Source organism: Agelaius tricolor, unplaced genomic scaffold (assembly GCF_023055355.1).
Source record: "Agelaius tricolor isolate 1412-34295 unplaced genomic scaffold, bAgeTri1.0.p SCAF_2, whole genome shotgun sequence".
Lineage (NCBI taxonomy): Eukaryota > Metazoa > Chordata > Aves > Passeriformes > Icteridae > Agelaius > Agelaius tricolor.
The window spans coordinates 4278712-4299752 of NW_027269262.1; the positions used below are offsets into that span (position 1 = coordinate 4278712).

The 21041-nt window shown below is 36.7% G+C and overlaps 1 protein-coding gene across 2 annotated transcripts in view; it reads right to left on the minus strand.

The window, feature by feature from the left end:
• CDKAL1 (CDKAL1 threonylcarbamoyladenosine tRNA methylthiotransferase) overlaps positions 1-21041 on the minus strand; it is a 378140-nt gene that overhangs the window by 27108 nt on the left and 329991 nt on the right. For both annotated transcript variants that reach the window (XM_071451013.1, XM_071451003.1), the window contains one exon: positions 221-304. In XM_071451013.1, coding sequence (XP_071307114.1) covers positions 221-304 — 84 coding nt within the window. The remainder of the gene's footprint in view (positions 1-220; positions 305-21041) is intronic.

The window sequence follows — 21041 nt, forward strand, 5'->3', positions numbered from 1 at the left end:
ATCCACTGTATATTTCTTAACATAATTACAGGTAAATTATATTTAAAATACAATAATAAAACAAAATATCTCATAAAAAAGTCTTGATGGTCACATGTTTCCTGGAAAATGCTTCATATTTCTTTACTAGATTTTTTTTTATCCTGACACACTGTGTTGCTGGGATTATCAGAAAACAAAGATAAAAGAAAAATATGTTATTTGGTTTATTTAACTGTACCTGCTCATAGAAAGGATTGTGAGCAACATAGTAATTGGAGTCAAAGGATTCTTCTGTTACCAGAACTCTCTGCCTCTCACCAACCTGGAAAATAGAAGATGAGAGATGACTCAGAAAGCAAAACCAATGAATTATACTGAGAACTTCAGCTACAAACAAATGCCCTTAGCAGAAATAATCAAATTCTCTGAGGAACCTCTGTATCAGCAAGAAAGTGGAGTAGAGAAAACCCTACTTACAAGAGTCTAAAACTGACAGGGTTAAAAGAATCGAGGGATAGAACTGAGGGGCTGTAATGAAAAAAATGAGGGGCCTAACAGGAAAATCCAGTTCAGAAATATAAACTGATTTTTATTTATTAACATGATAGCAAATAAAAATGTCAGATATGAATGAAGTTCATTACCTTTTCATCCACCTAATGAAAAAAATCTGTGATCAATCACCAAAAGGGTGTCTTTTCTTTAAAAGTCACACTTGTAATTTACAATGCTGGGGCATCTCCTTATTCCCTCTTGGTGATCTCATTTCGCTGTACTCATGAGATCACACCAATTTCCATGGCAGTGGAGCCAACACTGCATATTACAATGACTCAAGAAGAAGAGTTTTTAACAACTCACAGACCCAACATGCTAAAGGCAAAATAAACACTGGTCTGGGAAGACCTGTGTTTCAATTATACTTCTCAACTTCCAAATGCACTTACACTGTTCAAAGGAAGCATCAATTTTAAAATTAACTTGAAGACTCAAAGACAAATCAGTTGCATTCAGGGACCAAACAGCTATGGAACAAAATCTGACTTTCCCCAAAGTTCAAAATCTCCCTCTGGTCCTGTCCATTACTGAGTTTATGATGAAGTGTATAGCCTAATTTCTGCAAACCTGGAAGGACATCTAGCTCACATTTTTAGTCTGAGCCCATCTCTACTTTTTCCATCTAAATGTGTTCTAGATTATTTCCAAACTATTTGACAAATGCATTCTGCAAATTACAACTGTCTAGCAAGTTAAATTTACTCACTGCTTTTATTACTATTCTGAGACTCAAGAAGGTTTCACATTTTACTCCACGGTTTTAATATCCATGAGCAAAGTTACATTCCCCTCCCCTCTCCCTGAAAGATTCCCACCACATCCCAGTGGCAGCTGTTACACACAAATTTAAAGATCTCCATCATAAGTTCCATGTGAACTCTGCAAGATTCAGAGAGGATAATAATGTTTTGATTCTTTAAGGTACAAGCAGTAAAAGATAAGATTGGGATTTTCTCTTACAGTTAATTGTAGAAAACAGAACTTTAAGAAATAGGAGCAGCAATGTCACATCTGCATTACAGTATGTATATGTACACACATATGTATATACATGAGATATGTATATAATTCTCCACTTGCTGAAAAGAAAGATTTCACAGAATAACTCTTGCCTTCTCTTCCTCGTGCATTTATCTGGAACATTCCCAAAGTAAACCCTGGAAAGCAAAGGAAACAGCAAGCACCCAGCTCATTTCCCCAAAGGCAGATAGACTTCACTCCCCAGAACCACAAGTTGTGGGGTACACAGCAGAAGGGGGCAAATCCCTGAGTTCCAGACCCAGTGACAGAATCCTAATAGTAGAAAAAAAAGTATATTTTTGCATACTTTTAAGAGGTGTTTAAGACTTGTTTATAACACATTTAGAATTTCCATTCTCTGGGAAGTCTGCAACTACAAATAACAACTGATAAACATACTCAAATTTTAGTAAAAATCCAGTGTAACCAACAGCATGGTGGTTTTTTTATTATTGTTTTCAAGAAAACAGTAATTAAATTTAAATCCCCAGAGGAGTTTTGCAAAACATGTCATTCAGGCACTCAAGATAAATACTCCAGTAATAAGATTACAGAAAACATTTCCCCTAAACTGAGAGGTTTTGTTGCTTCCATAATATTTGAGACCACAGCTTTTAAAAATCACAGCTCAACATCTGCTGTAGCACTGAAGTGCTCAAGTCTCAGATGTCCTGCAATATTATGAAAAAGAGGAGGACAGAATGTTAGATAAGCAACAGTCACCCTTGGGCAAACATGCTACCACTGAAAAGCACGAAGGCCAATCACCAAGTCATGTCCTCACATCCTGTTTATTATTTACTGACACCAAAACTTAGCAAAACTGGCTCAGAGAAATGTTGGGTCTGTAATCATTTCTCAGTTGTCTTGTGGTTCCCTGGCTCTCTCTGGTCATAACAGTCTGCCTTCATCATGGCTATGAAGCCTGCTTGTGAGGCAGACTAGGCTACATGTGTTATCTTCATACTCTGAGATGACAGAATGGTAAGCATATTATGCAGAAAAAAAAAATTAAAAAAATCAGAGGGAAGAAGAAAAGAACACCTGTGTTAGATAATTTGATATAACTGTGGTTTCTTCAGAGACATGTTGCCAGTTTTTTCTCAGCTTTGCTTCCAGGAGCCAAAAGAGGTCAGGTCGGCATGTCTCAGTGGGCCAGAGGGAGAGGTTCTGGGCTCAGAATTTCTTGGGAATGGGAAGAAATCAGGAAGACTAAATTCATCACATAGGATCAGAATGGTGGCATTTAAATTGAAGATCAGAAGCTCAGAGGAGCAAAACAGCCTATACCAATTTACAGTACATGCATACAGACAGACGCACAGAGAAGACTAGCATGGGGCACTGTAAGGAATGAAAAGTAAACCCAGTAATTGTCCACTTGCTGAAGTTATGGATCTGGCCAAGGCTGAGCTCCAAGAGAGATACAATACTCAGCTATTTGCAGACTCCTTTGCCATAACAACAGAGAAGGAAAATTCCATTTAATGAGTTAGGCCATTGCGTATTCATGATCTACAAGAGTAATTGGCTACATGCATTTGTAAGATAGAAAATTACTATCTATCCTGCATCCAAGTATAATTAAGAAGAAATGTAAGTACGCAGAACGCAGCTTTGGTATTGAAATTTGTTCAAAAAGTGGAATATGTCATCATTTCTGCAATTATTCCCCTGGGATCTCTAAGTGCCTAAGTTTCACCTCTCTCAGAATTTAAATATGCAGAAACCAGACATGATATCTAATAACAGTCATAATTATAATAACTTTGATGATTTTTTTTCAGGCATGTAGCAGCAGAAGTAGTTCAGTATCTTATTTTTATTCCTATTCTTTCATCTGCTTCCATAGGTACACATGAGTTCCAGCTCTCAGGGAACTACAATCCTGCCAAAGCATCTGGAACTGATGCAACTCAGCCCTGGCATCTCAATTTGGAAAGGTTTCCTATAGAAGCATTATTTATTACTTTATGGATGACATTATGAAAATATTGATGAATGATAGCAAAAAAACCTTGCCCAGCAACCTCCCCCATGCCAAAGTGGACTGGTCACATAATTTCCTCAAGGGCAATTTGCTTTCACCCAAAACCATGCAACAATTGCTGCTGGTCTGATCACTTCCTGCACTGCAACAGTTACCAGGAAGTTTGTAAATCTCAGAGTTAATAATCAAATCATTTAGGAACTTTTATTTCATTTTCATTTATCCTACAGGAAATTCTGACATGATAATTCTTTAACTCAGTTTTTCCTTTACCGGAAACCATGAAAAGCAGGTTTTCTAGCTGGCTGATTTTATAGAACGAATGAACAGCAAGAAATGTCCAAAATCCTTCTTGGCTGCAGTCAAATTAAGTTTCTCTTTTAAACCAAAACTGACTGAATCACATAAAACACAAGACCGATTTTTAAACTCTGCAACAGTTTGGGTGCCAAGGACTGTCCCTTTTTACATGCTTTGATAGAATATTGCTAAGTAACGTCAGCAGCGGTGCCTGCTGTGATTACACTCAGGTAATGTATACCTCCCTAATTTATTTTTTTCCATCAATGAAGACTATGATTGCACAGTTTGGATTTGTTACTTACTACAGCCAGAGCATGTGGAACATGATCTTTTCCAACGTTTCCTTGTTCTTTTACCTGTATTTTATCAGCTTTGTTTTTTAAGAGCCGCTGATTGGCTAAAAATATATAAAATTCATAACCAGTGTACTTCTATACCTCTCCCATAGAAGAAAGCACACTGCCCATGTAGCAACTCCACTGATTTAGAGATAGTGGCCAAACCCTTCTTCAGACTAAGTTCAATTCATAGTGGAATTGGTGAGCATGTCTCCATTTCTCTTGAAGGAGGCTGGCTTGGATTCTGACCCAAATCATCATGGAACATACTCAGTACAAGGCTTGGAAGCCACATAAAAATTTGCTTTCCTCTATTTGTTATTTAAATATGTCATAAAGCAAGCAACAAAAAATACACACCATCACAATTTATGTGTGCATGTTTTAGCAGATTATTCTGATGTATAGAATATTTCTAGTAAATATATTTGACCTTTATTAAGTATAACAAAGTTTAAGCAAAAGCAATGTAGATAGTGTTTCTTCTACATCAGTTTTGGTTTACTTCTCTCCTGATTTTTCAGTTGCAGTCTGATTATTTTGAATTAATTTTAGTAATTATTCAGACTATGTATTCTTCACTATAAAGCAGAAATGAACTACAGGATCTATTTTTTAAAAATCATGTGAATCCATCTGTAAATAGAAGCCAAATTTCTTGAAAATTATAATCAAGCATTCTCTAGGTCTTCTGTTTACATATTGTAGAGGTGCTCTCCACCTGACAAAGAAGTCAAAGTATGGCAGTACCTCCCTGTAAAAGCAACAAAGTTTCTAGAAACTTATGACATAGTCCTGTTTGGATGATACCAGAACACATCTCTTTTCAAAATCTCCTTTGTAGTGCTTTGCTCTGCTATGCAGCATTACTCCTCCAAAGTTTAGAATGTACACATCTCTCCCTTTCTGAAGGTAATCTTGGAGACAAAGCATAGAGTTGTCTCAGAGCTTTTAGACAAAGTTGTTTGGGATTTAAATGTGGATACTGGAAAGCAGTAACATTAAAATAGTTCAGCTGGGATAAATATACTTTTCTAGCACACAGCACAGACAGCTGCCACTTCACAAAGGCTCATGTTACAACGGCTGTCCAATTCCAGATGGGTACATGCCTCTTTTTTATTATGTTATGTTCAGTGCATAACCCTGCACAGAACTACAGCAACAGAGTGACATAAATATTTAGAGTTCCACATATTTTGCATCATATGATAATCAGTCAGATTAATCTTTACAGAATATGTCTGGCCCTTTTTACCTGGGCACAGAAACATTGAACCTGAGCACTTCAGTGCTGCAGAGTAGGCAGCTGAATTCACAGATTTCATGTATCCCTACTTCTTCCTCCCAAACCTAGACAATGCTGTCTCAGTCCTACAATGCCACTAATCTGCAACAAAACCAAAATTCCCAGTGTTTTTCCTGTACTTATATTGCTCAGGTTTTTTCAGCCTTGGGAAGAGCATTGAGTGCTTGTCTTCACATACAGGAAAGTATTTAGCTCTTAACTAATGAACTCTGGAAACCCAAGTGAAATGCAGACAATGCTCAGCAAGGTGTCTCATTTCACCGTCAACCAATACAGCTGATTTTGTTAAATCATCATTTTTGAACTGCCCTTCTTTAAACAAAGCTGCAAAATTATTTTTTTAAGATTGCATAAAAAGTATAATTTATGAAATAATATCTAGGAAAATGGCTTTTTAAAATTTTGTTTTAGGCACACTTGCTTCAGCCACACTCTTCTTTCCACAGCATCATTCAAAATTCAGAATGGACACAGGCAACAGATGCCCACAGAAAAAACTCTTTCAACCATTTTCCAGGCTGGCTTGAGGCAGTGCAAGCTGGAAGGAAGGATTAGGTATAAATTAAAAGACAGCCAGCTCTAATAGTACACAATCAGCATAACAAAAAAGTGCTTTAGACCTTCGGCAGCAGGCACTGCAGCTCATTAACAGCAAGTGAACACCTTCTCTTTGGTCCCCTTATGAATTTGTTGGCATAGTTATGGGGGAAGGAAAAGGTAGGGAGAGAAGGAGGTGAGAGATAGAAGTAGACTGCTTCTGCTTTCTTGGCCCACTACTCACGCTTCAGGGTAAATAGATCCTTTCTATTACTGTGCACCTGCATCTGACTGCTTCATTTTGATTTGGTCTCCTGCTGGGAAAATGTAGCTTCTCCCAGCACATACAAACCCTGCCATGCAGCTTAGATGAAAATTATATTCAGAGATGTGAGCGGTGACCTAAAAATGACAACTGGTCCTCAAAATATCTGATTCCTTTTAAATTCTGTAAGCCTGCATTTTGCTTGTCTCTCCTTTTCATTGCCTAGAAAAGGGGAATAGAAGTAGAATGTTGACAACTCTGCCATATTACATTTCCAAATTTCATTGACTGTGTACAATATTACAAAAGGAAAATAAGTTTTCTGAAATGGGAGATACATATTGCCCCTGAAAGCAGTCTCTCTCAATTGATCTTTGTTTTGTAAACCTCAGCTTCAGCAGAAAAAGGATGAGGTGTCAGAAACTGGCTTTTTTCTGGCTTTTCTCGTTGCTAAGACGCTGTTTTGTTGAGCTCTCTGAAACACTGTTTCCGCATGTGCAAAATCCAATTCTGACTGTTACACAGAGGAGTGAGCACAGAGCTGGGGAAGTTGCTACAGCAATATAAAATACTCAGTGCAAAACTGGTATTTGAGACTATCCAATATAAAATACTCAGTGCAAAACTGGTATTTGAGACTATCAGGTAGCATCAGCACTCAAGCAACTGCCTTAATGTAATACTGGCAAAAGCCCCTCTCTCCTCTTTTTCAAATGATCTAAAAACCGCCATAAAACTGTTGCAAATATCTACAGAAAAATTCTAAATAACAATACCATCTCAAAATAGGAACAACAAACATCTGAGAAGGTAAAATATGTTTAAGGTCTTCCTTACATAACCCTAACATTTCACAAATAAAACAAAAAACTAGACAATGAGTCTACCCTTAAGAAAACTTGACATTAAAAATAAAAGTATGGGAAAGCATACTGTCAATGCTGATTTTATAGAATGGAAGATGGCCTTTAGGAGAATCTTTTCATTTTCAACTTCCAGCCAATTTGGCAATCAGATGGATTATGGTGGCATGAGTAAACAAATATATGGGTTCTTTAAATTTTATTGTGCTTTTTTTCCAATAACAAGCTAAGCCTGTAGTGAAACGAGGCAACCAAGCTTAAAAGAATGATGGTCTTTGTTAGGAAAGGCCATCCTTATGCTTCTTCTGTGAAATTATTTAGAATTATTTAGATTGGGTGCTTTTGCTGGAAGCAGTTCCTTAAGACATACTGTGTATTTCCAAGTGATTTAAGCACAATATGAAGTGGTAGTTGCTAAGGCAACAATGTGCAATTCCTGTTTCAGTGATCTCTCTTAACAGCTGCATAAGCCCAGGCAAGTATCAGTTATATGAGAATTTATAAATCAGCTTGGTAAATACCCTATCAAATAACTTCTCCAGGAATTGCTTTAGGAACTCACAATACTAAACTGTTTACTCAGACTAAAGTCTTGTCTACACTACGGAAATAGAAGTGCTCAGCAGTGGCTCTGTCAGGAGGGTGCTGATGTAGCACAGAGAGATACAGGGCTGTGTTCAGCACCAGCAGCTGTGGGAGAGAATTGCCAGGAATAATAAGGAATAATAATTGCCAGGAATAATAAAAGGCCCCAACGTAAGCTCCACTTCAGTAAATCGCAGGCCGAACCACAGGTCGCTTCCTCACAGACAAAACAAAGAAGGCAAAATTTAGGAACAGATGAAAATACTGGATTTGAGAACACAGATGACAAAGTGAACACAGCACTGATACAAATCAGTCAGTTTTGTCTCCCCTGACATGATGCTGGGATCCCTCCAGTAAGATTGGGTGCTCCTAGAATTCATCTGTAGTCTGATATTTTTTAATCAAATACACCAAAAAAGATTGCAAAAAAAGGTCTGACTTCTCTCCAAAATATCACTGTAATTTTTCTGCTCATCCTGCAACTGAGGCCAATGTTCTCTGTTCATCTCATCTGAGAAGAAAGGGAGAGCAGATGGGATGAAACAGAAAAAAACAAAGGTTCAAAATGACCCTGTTTGCAAAGCCAAACCCAACTCTCCCCCAAAATCTACTAAACCTCTCTGAATACATTTAACAGCACACAAAATACGTAATGCACCATTGTGAGTTAATTAACTCAGAATACAAAATGGTGGCACTAGCTGAGAGTTTAAAAAGGGCATAAATATGTATCAGCCTTCTTTTCAAAAGAATATAAAAACTCCTCCTGCCTACACGAATCACAGGCTACTGAAAAAAGCATCTGAACATCATCAGAACCTGCTAATGTTAATGAGGATAGGATAATGATATTATTTTCTTTTGTTTTGAAGGTAGACACTATATGATCAAAAATTACACACTTCAGGGGGTTTCTTCAGTCTAAGGCAAGGTAAGACCCTAGAACTGCTGACACTTCTAGCAGCATAATGCTGAATGACAAATAACATCAAGGGCTCACAGAGGGACCAAAGTGAATGAGTCATTAAATAATGATAAATGTAGTGTGACTTTACATTGTTTAGAATTTAATAGCAACTACTCTCAAACTAAATGGGATGCATTTTACTATTTTTAAACTGTACGCCGATGATTTGCACCTAAAAAATGTAAACAAAAGAAACAATTCTTCATTAGCATACTACAATGATAATTTTGACCAATTCTTTATTATCCATTCAAGGAAATGTAAATAAATCAGTTCAAGAAAATTGTAAGATAAATAATTTCTGTTTTAAAACAAAAAGAAATTAGTACCATGGACTAAATATCTTCCTAATGTCTTCTCCATAACTTACTCAGTTCTCAAGGCTAAGCATAAAGTTAACACAGGAACCTCATCTGGGTCCTGTTGCGTACTCATGACCTTCTGCATTATACCAGGAGAAATATTTCAGATTAAAGGCTTGACTCCTCAGTAAATTCTCTTAAACATCTACTCCACTGTGTGCCATCTTCTCTTTAAAAAAAGCCCTTACATAGCTCAGACAGTAAGAAGTACTTAAAAACTGGAAAACACTATGAGTTTCTACAATCCTTCAAACAAGGCAGCAACACCCTTTGTTGTATTTGGATTTTGATACAACAGAAAGAGGAACCAGATGTACAATTAAATTGCAAGGAAAATCAATTATTGAGGTAGGTCAACAAGTAACATGCTAGAATTTCTAAACCCAGGTGTTATGATCACATTATAAACTTTTTAAATAAAAAAACATCATAACTGATGTTTAATATTTTGTCTGTAGCTCTGTGCATATCACATCACTAATCAGATTATTGTACACTCACCTAGTAGGTTTCCAATTCCACACCAAGTGTACTGGCTATTTTATTAATTAAGCCTATAGAATGGTTTGGACATACACACTGAACCTAGACAAGCCTGAAAATTTTTATGGTATAAAGTCTTTGCTAATAGGAAAGAAGTAGGAAAAAGAATGATCCTCAATTGTGTGACACATTTTTAACCCTCTGTCTGGGTATGACAAGAGGGATGGTTTAAGTGTACATGAAAATGGGGATTCAGAGGGAGATTTACACTCAGCAGTCTTGAACACTCAAGGAAGGAGTGGCCCTGCCTATCTTTATGATTTTTGCAGACCATCCACAAAGGAGGTTGATAGCTGTGAAACAGGGCCTCAAGAATAGAGGATCTTCTTATGCCTCTGTGAAAAAAGCCTGCAAATACAAATAGAAATGTGCCATGTAAACATAACAATTCTCCAAGGAAAAAAATATTTTGAATTTCTATTTATGCTCCTTCCCTTTTGTAAGTAATCTCCCATTAATCAGAGTCAAAACGCAACAGAAAATCAGAGGCACAGGAAACAAATCACCATTCATTAAAAGAAATGTATTAATCAATGTGGCACACTAGGCAAAAATCACTGTTGTATTCCCACAATTACTGTAAATGCTATAGTCTAATGTTCTCAAAGCCTAACTTATGAAGGTATCAAAATGATGCAGAAATACTTGTGAGAAAAGTTCACACAGTTGTTTTTGCTGTTACCTTTGCTCAATCTTGGATCACATCAGAAGGACAGTAGCATGCAGCATTTTATTGTCCTGTCCTGCCCTTGTTCTTCTTCTGTATTTCCACCTTTCAGAGTATTATTTTACCCATGCTTGACTGGAATGAATAAACTGAGTAAGACTAAACAATGTTCCCACTCCTCAGAAGAAGTGCAGACTAAAAACTTAAGAGCAGCAAGATTTCTCCTGGCTTCTTCCCTCCTGCCTACATCTTAGTGATTTGCCCAACACATTGTTTTATTAGGCTTTTCTACCATGTCTGGCCTAAGACAATTGCTCTTTTTATTTTCCCTGAAATTTGTTCTGCTCCTGAAGGGACTCTATGAACCTGTCTCATGCATGCAAGAAGAAATGCAAACCATTGTTTCCATTTCCTCCATGTTGAGATGCTCCAAACATGGAGAAAGAAAAGAGACACCCCCATGAAAAAAATGAAGCTTACTGTTTTCCACTTTTAAGACCTACTCCCCTTTCACCTCTTACACCTCTCCCTCTATTTTACACCAGTAAAGGCAACAAAACCATAAGCTGCCAGATTCCAAAGGCAAAAGGCTAGTAATTAACTTGAAGTTGCCTTTTAAACAACTGAGATGGGGCACAAAAAATGAGCCAGGCCTAGGTCTTTTTACACTTTAAGAGCCAGCTATTGAATTCTCCAAAATGACTTCTGCATCAGAATCAGCCTTGCATCATCTGTATCTTACTTCTATGTGAGAAGCAGCAAGAAGAGTACAAGCTACTTTCCATCAGGTGATCACATAAAACAGGTATGTAAGATAAAAGAAAAGAATGATATTTACATTTTACACTGTTTCATGAAATTATGAAGACAAAGTTGCCTGGCAACTGGGTTCCTCAACTATACTGGTGAAGAGGTCTGTGCTGATGGAAGTCTCATATTGCACAACCAAAAAAATATTATCAAGAGTGCCAGCATGGTGTCTGGAGTACTATTATAGCACACTATAATGAGAAAGAGATGAGAATGAAGCTAGCTGTCCAAAAATAAGAAGGCTCCTGGTTAAAAATAAAATAAAAAAATAGTATTGTTCCTTTCTCCTAAGAATATGGTAGAAATGGCAGCACAATTCATCACACTAAAAAATGACATAACTTCACATAAACTGCTCACTTTGATCAGTTCTAGCTAGCATAACATCTTTTGCCAGTATATCCTGCATCCAAGTAACTCTCCACATATTTGCACTTTCATCCTATTATTTTTCCTAGCTGATAATGTCAAAGACTATACAAACACCTCAGGATCACTCAGGTTTTTCAAGCTCTAGAAACTTGACAGGGATTCTGGTAAAGATGGGGATTGGTGATTGAAAATTGGTGGAAACTGCTGGGAAAATGGTGGCAACAGAATTTAGAGACATTGCGCTGGTTTTGCAGAACGAAAGGGCAATTTTTGTCCAAACAAAGAGAAACTCCACTCAACCTTCAAATCTACATTTTAATTAAGAATATCAGCAGCTTCATTATTAACATGAAGTTGGGCATGCCTTTATATTGCTTTTTAGTTTTCAAGATCATAAATTAAACAACTTACAGATATGTCCGCCAAAAACCCCTGCCATTTTATATAGTGGATTTTGCTATTCCATCATGTTTGAAAGCCAGTAGAGCGAATAGAGCTTTTGCTATATCTTTTAAGGAATACTGTTAAACTCTGAAGAATGCTTTTGGTAAAGGAAATATTTGCCCTTTTATTTGTTCTGTATAATCAAGGACAGAATTTCTTCAGGTAGTATGAGATAACTGGTCACGTTTGTATTTGAAGCACCTTGAAAATACATCTTTCAACTTCTGTCACAAAAATTCTGACCACGTAATAAATTTGCCAAACGTTTTTCCAAATAAATTTCTTTAAGTGCTATGCAGTGAGATAAGCCATAGTGTGTGCCACAAGTGACCTGATGGTCCTTCTAAAGGCAAAAAAAGGAGGCTCCTAAAACAAGAATTCCTTCTAGGTTTGTCCCAGGTAATTTCCTTTTATGAAGGCCAGATGGCAGGGCAGGAAATAGAAAGGCTCATGACTGCTAGCACCCAGCAATCCTCACGGAAGAGAAGCCTGATGCTGGTGAAGCCCAGCATTTATAAATGACATTAAAAAATGGGATTGATTAAAAGAAAACAAGGACTTCATACAGAGGCAAGGAAGATGAGGGGTCTTGGTAAGTCATGCAATAATTTTTCTCTCATATAAAGAGTCCATTGCAAAGAAAGGGCCTAACTCACAGGGTTACCTTTATTGGTTATAATTGCACACAGCTGATATTCCCTCTGCTCCAGGGTTGAAGAAGAGGTAATGCCTCACTTTCTAGGAAATTATTCATGACCCAGCTTCAGTGAAGAAGAGGTTAGCCTCTCAGAGAGGTTGAGATGAGTTATATGATCCAAACTCAAGAGAGCATGAAATAAATGCAGAACCTGGGAGAGAGGATATGCTATTTCATTTACACAAAGAGAAAAGAGATTGAATGAGGAAAGAAGTCAGCAACAGAAAATCTGTTTATGAAGGAAGCAGATCAAGTATAACAGAGTATCTGGAAGGGCTTTTTGCAAAACACAGATCAAATAGCATTATCTGCTCATACTTCAGGCTTCGCATGCATCAAGTATAAATTATTGCATGGAAGAGAACATGCTTTCAGAATCTGTTTATTGAAGAGAGTCAGGCAAAGAGTTTGCTGCACAGCTCTCAGAAAGAATCAGCTTTAGGCCTTGTCACATCAATGATTTATAGGGTGACACTAGGGAAATCAATTAAGCTCTCTACGCGCCCCAGTTTTCCCATCTGTAAAATAGGGGCAAGCTGTTATTCAAGGAGAGTGCTTTTCCATTTTATAGCCTTCCTTCTTGTGTTTGGGTATTTGTTATTTTGTTAATTTTTACACTATTCAGTGTATTGGTCTAATGTGGATGTGTTTTTATTTTGGCATTAGAATATACCCGTTCTTGCTTCATTTTAACTGTTTTGGTTTTATATAAATTCATCCTATAATTTTAGCAGCAGGATCAAAAATATGGCTTACAATGTGAAGGGAATACCTACTTTTCCCAGAACACACATCTTTCAGGAAACTATTAAAGAAATCTCATGGTAGGCATGAATGGAAAATCCAAAGATAAGGAAGTCAGGCAAATGTGGGAAACTGCTATTTATTTTCACTTTAAATTGTTTAACAGTTCTGCAGCATTTCAGCACTTCAACATTTAGTAATTCTTTGAAAAAAACTGCATAGAAAAAAATAATTGACAAAATACAGTCTAAACCTCAGGAATCTTGGAAAAAAAATGACATGGTTGTCCTTGGGCTTCTTGTTTCTTAAATTTTCTTTGTTTGTTCTCTGGTATCCACAGAGTAAGAAATTCACCATTCAGAAGGAAAATCTAAATAAATACCTTGCTGAGGTTTTGGACTGGAAAAGGAAACTCAGTCCAGGGCATTGGTAGCCTTTCTATTCCTACAGATAGATTTAAAATACACCAGTCACAGTTGCCTTCATTTTTGTACTATTCCACATTGCTTAAAAATGGGCTGAATAATAAAAAAAGCAAAGTAGTTCAGAAGCACAGAGATCTAATTATTTATGAATAACTGTCAGGAAGACTTATATCTATACAATGCTTTTGCCTCAACTTGGAAATTTACTCTTTTGCCTGTTGAGGTAACAATACATTCAACTTGTAAAGTGGGAAGAAAACAACTAAGAAAATGTTTTAAAATATAGTTTCTGTTTCAGTATGAAACGCTGCAGTCTCCTCTTAGGAGGAAGCCAGTGCAAATGTGATTGGCAGATACAGTAACAAGGATTTTTTTCTGTCCCTGCCATCTGAGCCCTCTGTTACACTGTGACTTGCATGAAGGATAACCATATAACTGTGAGGCCATCAAAATCTGACTCCAGCCCTGCCATTTGAAATTCTCCAGCAGACAGCAAAATTTCAGCAACCAGGTTCTTCAATTATAGGAGGACTGGGAGATTAATTTAATGTGTTTAGATACTTGTCTTGCCATTGCAAATATAATCTTCTTACTCAAGACACACCAGCTGCCTTGCGCATTAGAAAGAAAATTATTATTCTGCTATGCACAGAATGGTGCACAGGACATCGGCTGAAAATAAAGAGAAATGATGGTAAAGCAAACACCAGTTTGTGGTTACATTGAATCCTTGGCAAATGGCAAATGACTCTGAACTGGCAAATCCTTTTATCATTGCAGTTTTTACAGTAATCTCAAATCTCTCCTTTATCTGCTTTTTTTTTTGGCTTGTTTAACACAGAGACTGATGATCAGTGAAGCAAAAGATTTAGTTTAAAGGTGTCAGCTAATATCTACCACAGAGCTGCCATTACTCTTCAAACTGGCTTTACAGATAAGAGCTGGCTGCTCACTGGGTGGCCACAACAATATTATTCGAGAAAATATCTTGAGGTGTTCATATTGGCAACTGGGTTACAATATACCATGCATGTGTCCAGAAATGTTATCTAAAGTCACTGAGAGGTTAACAGTAAGTATGTATGCTTTGTATACAAGATACTATTCCAGGAGAACGCTGTGGTTGGGTGGTCTGATTTAAGCAAATCAAGTTGAGTCATATCACAGAGCTGTCTATTTTTATTGTTTTGTTTTGGGCTTAATAGATAACCCTTTTAATTTTGTTGAATACAAGATACTTTCTGTTTTTAATCCCATGGCATTATATTTTTAAAGAAAACACGTCTCTGATCTTTGTAAACTTCCATTTAGTTGATTTAGTCCCCATTTTTTCACAAGTTGCTCTTAACACAAACTACACTTGGACAAAGCACTCTGAATGCTGCTGCAGCACATTAGGACAGTGCAATTTTATATCCAAAGGCAACAGTGTAAATTGCAGACAAACAAAGCCAGTCTAGAGTGCAATCTGGAGACCTGAAGTATGTAGCTGGCAGGGTGACACTACATGGCATTCAACAGCTCCTCATTACAAGGGACAGTGTTTTGCATTTCTGACTGCTCCAGCTGAACATTCACAGGCTGGAAGTCACCATTCTCACATGAAATTCTGAAAATACTGTATTATTGTTCATGTGTGTGTTACTGAAATAGCAGACCACATAATACAACTGATTTTACATTAGCCACTTAAGTTTGAATAACATTTTTGTTGTTCAGGTTAAGATATCTCAAATAACAACAGTCAATGTTTTCACAAAACCAGTCTGAATCAAGATCAAAGCAGCACCTATTTGTTTCCACTGCACTCATGGTTTGAAACTGATTTCTATTTCTTGTGCATTTGCTGAGTCAGTTAAAAAGAAATGATTGGTTTAAACAAACAATTTGAAAAGAAAAACAGATAGAGAGGTGCACTCTATTCAGAATTTCAATGCATTCCAAAGAGAATTTCAGTGAATGCACAGCAAAACCCCATAATTTAAATAAATGTTAATTTTATAACAGACTGATGCAGCCCTTCTGAGCATTATTTTCTTTAAAGACCATAATTGTTCTAAAGACATATGGCCCACAAGGGAAAATGGATAGTGAGGACAAAATTCTCACAAGGAAATACTAAAATTGGAGTAGGAAGACTGTTGTGTCTACCAATACTTTGCATTGCATAGACCTGATATTTGGATTATGTAAAAAATACTCATCAGTTTAATCAAAAGGAATCTATTTAAAAACAGAAGGACCTTGGATACAATTATTTAATTGTATGAATAATGTAGGGATTCCTCAGTACAAGTGTACCAGAGCTGCACATAAGCCCTACATATGGATGCAATGCAATAAATCACACACAAATGTAACTCTTGAAAATAGACAGGCTGCTTCTTTACAAAATGTAATATCACATATTTCCCTGCTTTCCTAGAATTCCACTGACAACTTTAAGGTTTTAAAGTAATGGGTTTCACCCTGTGAACACATGCCACAGAAGGCTGAGGGAGGCACTTCATAGAGTTCACTATATAGGCTGGAAACCTAAACATTTGGTTGCATCATATAAAAGAAGCATATGCACAGCAGATCCATCTGACATTTTCACACTTATTTTAGAAAATCTCTTCAATTTCCTGATGATTTCAGTCTACATTTAGTTCATTACTAAGTCCTGCAATTGCAGAACTAAAATTAATCAGAATCCCATTTACTTTCTGAAGAGCACTCAAAAGTCTATGATTTTAAATTAATTTATGCAAAGAGAAAAGCTCTTGTCTTTGTAAGTATAATTCTAAGCCATATAAATCGAAAGTAAAGCTTTAAACCCGTAATGACCCCTTTTCCATCCAGTCTTAAATGGAGTAATTAAGCAATAACTTCCATTCCATCTAAGTACATGCAGCAGTGATGGGTGTCTGCTTGCTGACTAAAGCCTGAAGCATTTAATTGACCTGTGGGAGCTGATTATTGCAAGTACAGTCATATGGCATAGAAGCTATCTACTTTTTGCTAGAAGAAATCTTTCAAAGTAATTAATAATTTTGGTAATTTAGAAAGATTATGCATAACTATTCGCTCTGAAGAGACTTAAGCTGTAGTCAGCAAGCCTGCCACAGATTTTTAAAGATAATAATATCTGTAGGTGTACTCATTTGGGTTGTAAATTTGACTCTTCAGAGTAATAGAACAAAAATGAGTCATTGGCCAAGGGCTCAGTTCAGAACTCAGGAATTATCTCTGGATTTGCCTGGAGAGACTGACAATAAGGAATCCCTCACTGACTTTGCTTCAATCTGATGTTTGCTATTTATATCCTTGTAGCAGTGCTTAGAAAAGTCCTAGGTAAATGAAATTCATACAATTGAAAACAGAATACATGCTGTTTCAGATACCCTTCACAGCTGCACACAAGAACAGGCCAGTATCAGAACAGGCAGTCTTCCTGAAGCAAGTATTCCAAAGTCACAAGACCACTGAGCCTGCAGAGAGATTACAATCTCCACAGATAATGCAACATAAATGCACTTTCCTTGGCCAACCTGCACTGCACACTCAAAGAGGATATTAACTGCTGGGGGGAAAAAATTGAAAAAACTCTTCTGCTAGAAAGCGGCAGTGTGAGACAAGAAGGAATTTAGAAGACATTTGTTTGCAAGTTCTCCTCTGTCTAAAGAATAGGAAAATAAATTCACTGTAAGGATTGTGTCCATTGCTTGCTGTTAATAGATATTACCTCTGGAGTACTGGGATCAAAAACCAGATGAATATTTTCTTAGCATCTCAATGCCCAGGTGATGGCTTTAATGCCTCCTCAGCTAGACTTTTTAAAACTAAGACAAATTACCAAGTGTAAATATCCAGTCATAATCATGGAGTGCTAAGCTGAAAAAGACCCAAAGGTCATTGAAAACCCAGTTCAGCATTCCTCAAGGGATTGTCTATCCCTTGGTGGACCTCCAGATGGGTGTTGATCATAGTAAGCAGCTACTTAAGAGATAACACTGATCACCCAGACCTGGTGGAATTCAGACTATCAGAACTCATGCCTTACAAAAATGACCATTCGAAAAAAGAAAGCTTAACAGGTAGTTGTTTTCTTTTGATTAAAGACTGGGATGTGGGAGGGAGGTATGGTGGATTTATTTGTTGTTGTTTTGCTGTTCGCTTTTTTTAAAAATCTGTCAAAATTTAGGGGACAAGAGAAGAGTCATAAGTACAATAAATATTCCCTGGTGAAGCACTTTATACAATATAGCATAAATTACCATTGAATAAGATTTTGCATGTAATATATATTTGGGACAAAAATATTATCACATCCTGATAATGAAATGGGAATTGTTTCTAAAAGACAAACTGCAATATCTCAATTTGTTGGAAGCAAAAGATGGAAAACTTCAGCTATCAGTTACACATCCATCTTTATTTAATATATTCATACATGATCTAGAAAAGAGAGTAAGTAATACAGACTTGAAATCCATAGAGGAGATTAAAATGGAGAAGATATGGAAACACTGGTAAGAGAAAACAAATTGAACTATGTATAGAAAAACAAGATTCTCATTCTGAAAATGTCAACTGATCTATTTGGAAATACATAATCTGAAACACAGATGCTCTCTGGGAAACTTTGAAAACAACAGTGCTGAAAAAGATTGTTGGGAAGACAGAACACTGGACATTAATTTGTAAAATGACACAGTAGTGTAAAATAACACAGATCTACGTTATATTAGAATTAATATACATAGTATTTATATCATGAGTGTGGCACTAAGCCATTGAGCTTAAGCATTCCTTCAGGGCCTTGGAAATAAAGAGTTGTATTTTTTTACTCTGAAAACTATAAGTACTATGTCATTCCCTTTCCTTTGTTTTTGAAAGTTTTACTAAATTAAACCTACACTAAACTAGAAATCCCCGCAATTTTCTAATGCTGGTTTTGCCAATATTGAAGAGAGCAAAATGCACAGACAAATGGCCAATCAGATGTGAGCAATGTCCTGCTTTGTGGTCACTGGACCTGAGCTAAGGCTTTCCCTTCCAGAAGTTGAATTACAGAAAGATTTGGGAATTCTGAGAAAAAAAATTGACATTGGAAATCTGGAGCTGGCAAGTAAAGAGGCGAGATCACAAGGCTGACAAAGACAAGGAGAAAAGAGTAACAAGAAGCAATGAGACAGTGCAGCACCTCTGGAAGATATGGTCAGGTAAAACCACTTGACAAGGAACCTCAGTATGAGTCAGTTAAAACCACAACAATCAAAATATTAGGAAAAAAGTCCTGTGCCACATGAACCTTTATTATTCTCACATAAACAGAATTCTTTTCATAGGTAGCTTTTCTTAGTCTTGTTTAGTTTGAATATGAATGACATTTTAAAAACATAAATATTTCTCAGCATGCATTTGAAATTTTTCCTAAAGTTTCTACTGCTTTGGTTATCCTTTGAAGTATGTTGCTGCTGCAACATCCATTGCCTTTGAATGTCAGGCAGCATCAATGCCCTTCAGAAAGAATATAGAGTTTTACCGTGAAATTGGATTGTCATATTTTAAAGGAAAATATTTTTATTTTCTCTCCTCTGTCCCATCAACTTCATATGTTGCTCAGTAGCTGAAGCCTGTCTACCATTATTTTCACTTGTATTAGTAGTTTGCTTGGCTTGTTTTCTTTTTTTTTTTAAATCAAAGTAACTTTTTCACAATTAAGGAATCCTAGATGCAATTGTTTCATCCCCATTTCGGTTTGTGTAATAGTGGAGTGAATTTTGCAGTTTGTTATCTAATCTCTGTAGCACCGCTTAAGTAGAAGTGATCAGGAAAAGGCCTCAGAATTCTGTCTGTAAGAAAACTGGACATGACTGTTTTACCTAGCACTAACTTTTACCTCCTTGACTGCAAGAGTTTATTATAAAAAGAATCAAATAAACAGTACATTTCTCAGTAATCCACTTAGGTGAGAAATGGATGCTTAATCCCAACACATTTTGACCTCCCTTGATCAAGTTCACAATTTATGTGGAATGGGAACTGCCAAAACCACCCCCATGCTAATTATGTAAAAATAACAAGTGATGCCCTTTTCACCTTATATATAGAAAGAACTTTGGCAAGGATAAAGTATCAATGAGATGGGAAGTCAGCATGTTCTCATCTTTACTGACCAACCCTTTAACACCACTGCTTCTCTTTTAACTGCACCCTTCACAGAACCCAGCACAAATGAAGCCAGCTCTGTGTTTGCATTACACATGCAGTTTTTCAGGCAGTACTGGTTCATATTCTCTGATGTTTTATGAACCTACTGTTGGATGACAAGAGCTTTATAAGATGTCCATCAACCAAACTACTCCAACTTTTAGATCATATATATTCATTCAGCTGCTCAAATCATAATGAGAAGTAATGAAGGAAGTACATATTCTGGTATTTCTAATGCTAATTTGCTCATTGGCAGCTGCAAAAGTCAACTTTCTAGATTTTGGGAGCAAAGTGAAGATCCAATTTAATATTTTCCTCTCTGACATCAGCCAGCTCTCAGAGAACAAGAAGTTTAAGCTGTCTAGCAGCTAGAATTCAGTTTGGATTCAATGAAACCTTATTGGAAATATTTGCAAGAGTCACCTTCGGCACAAATCCTCTGTCCCAGGTGACAACCCAGCTGTATCCCTGAGATATACATCTGTATACTTTAGGGAGTAACTAACAGTAATTTTTAGTTGGCAAAAGACTGCAGCCACTCTTGGAAAGCTACTTAAGCTACAATTGCCTGTGTTTACTCTTGCCAACTCGGCACTCACAAATTGTCCTCTAGTCCAGATGACAAATAAATAAAGGAATATTTTGGAACTTGTGTCTGGCTTGCAATTCAAATATCTAAAAAAGCATTAGCACTAGCACCAATACTACATTGCCATTCGTGTCATTTTACAGATGGAGAGACCATGACTAAGCTGAGAATAAATATCTAAAATTTAAGAAAGCCTAGATAGAGGCTTTTGACACCATAGGTGTGCTGAGCACAGGCAATCTCTGCATCCAAGGACACTTGCTCTGTAGTGAACGTACCCAAGAGAATTGTACAGTAGCTTGCTATCCTGAAATATTGAACAATTTCTGTGTCTCACTACCCAAAACCTGTGTCCCAACAAGCCTGTCTAGAGATAAACAATGAAGTTATTTTCTGCCTTTTTAAATAGTCCTTTTAGATTATTTAATCTCAAACTACAGTGACTAGAAATATTTTTAGAATATGTA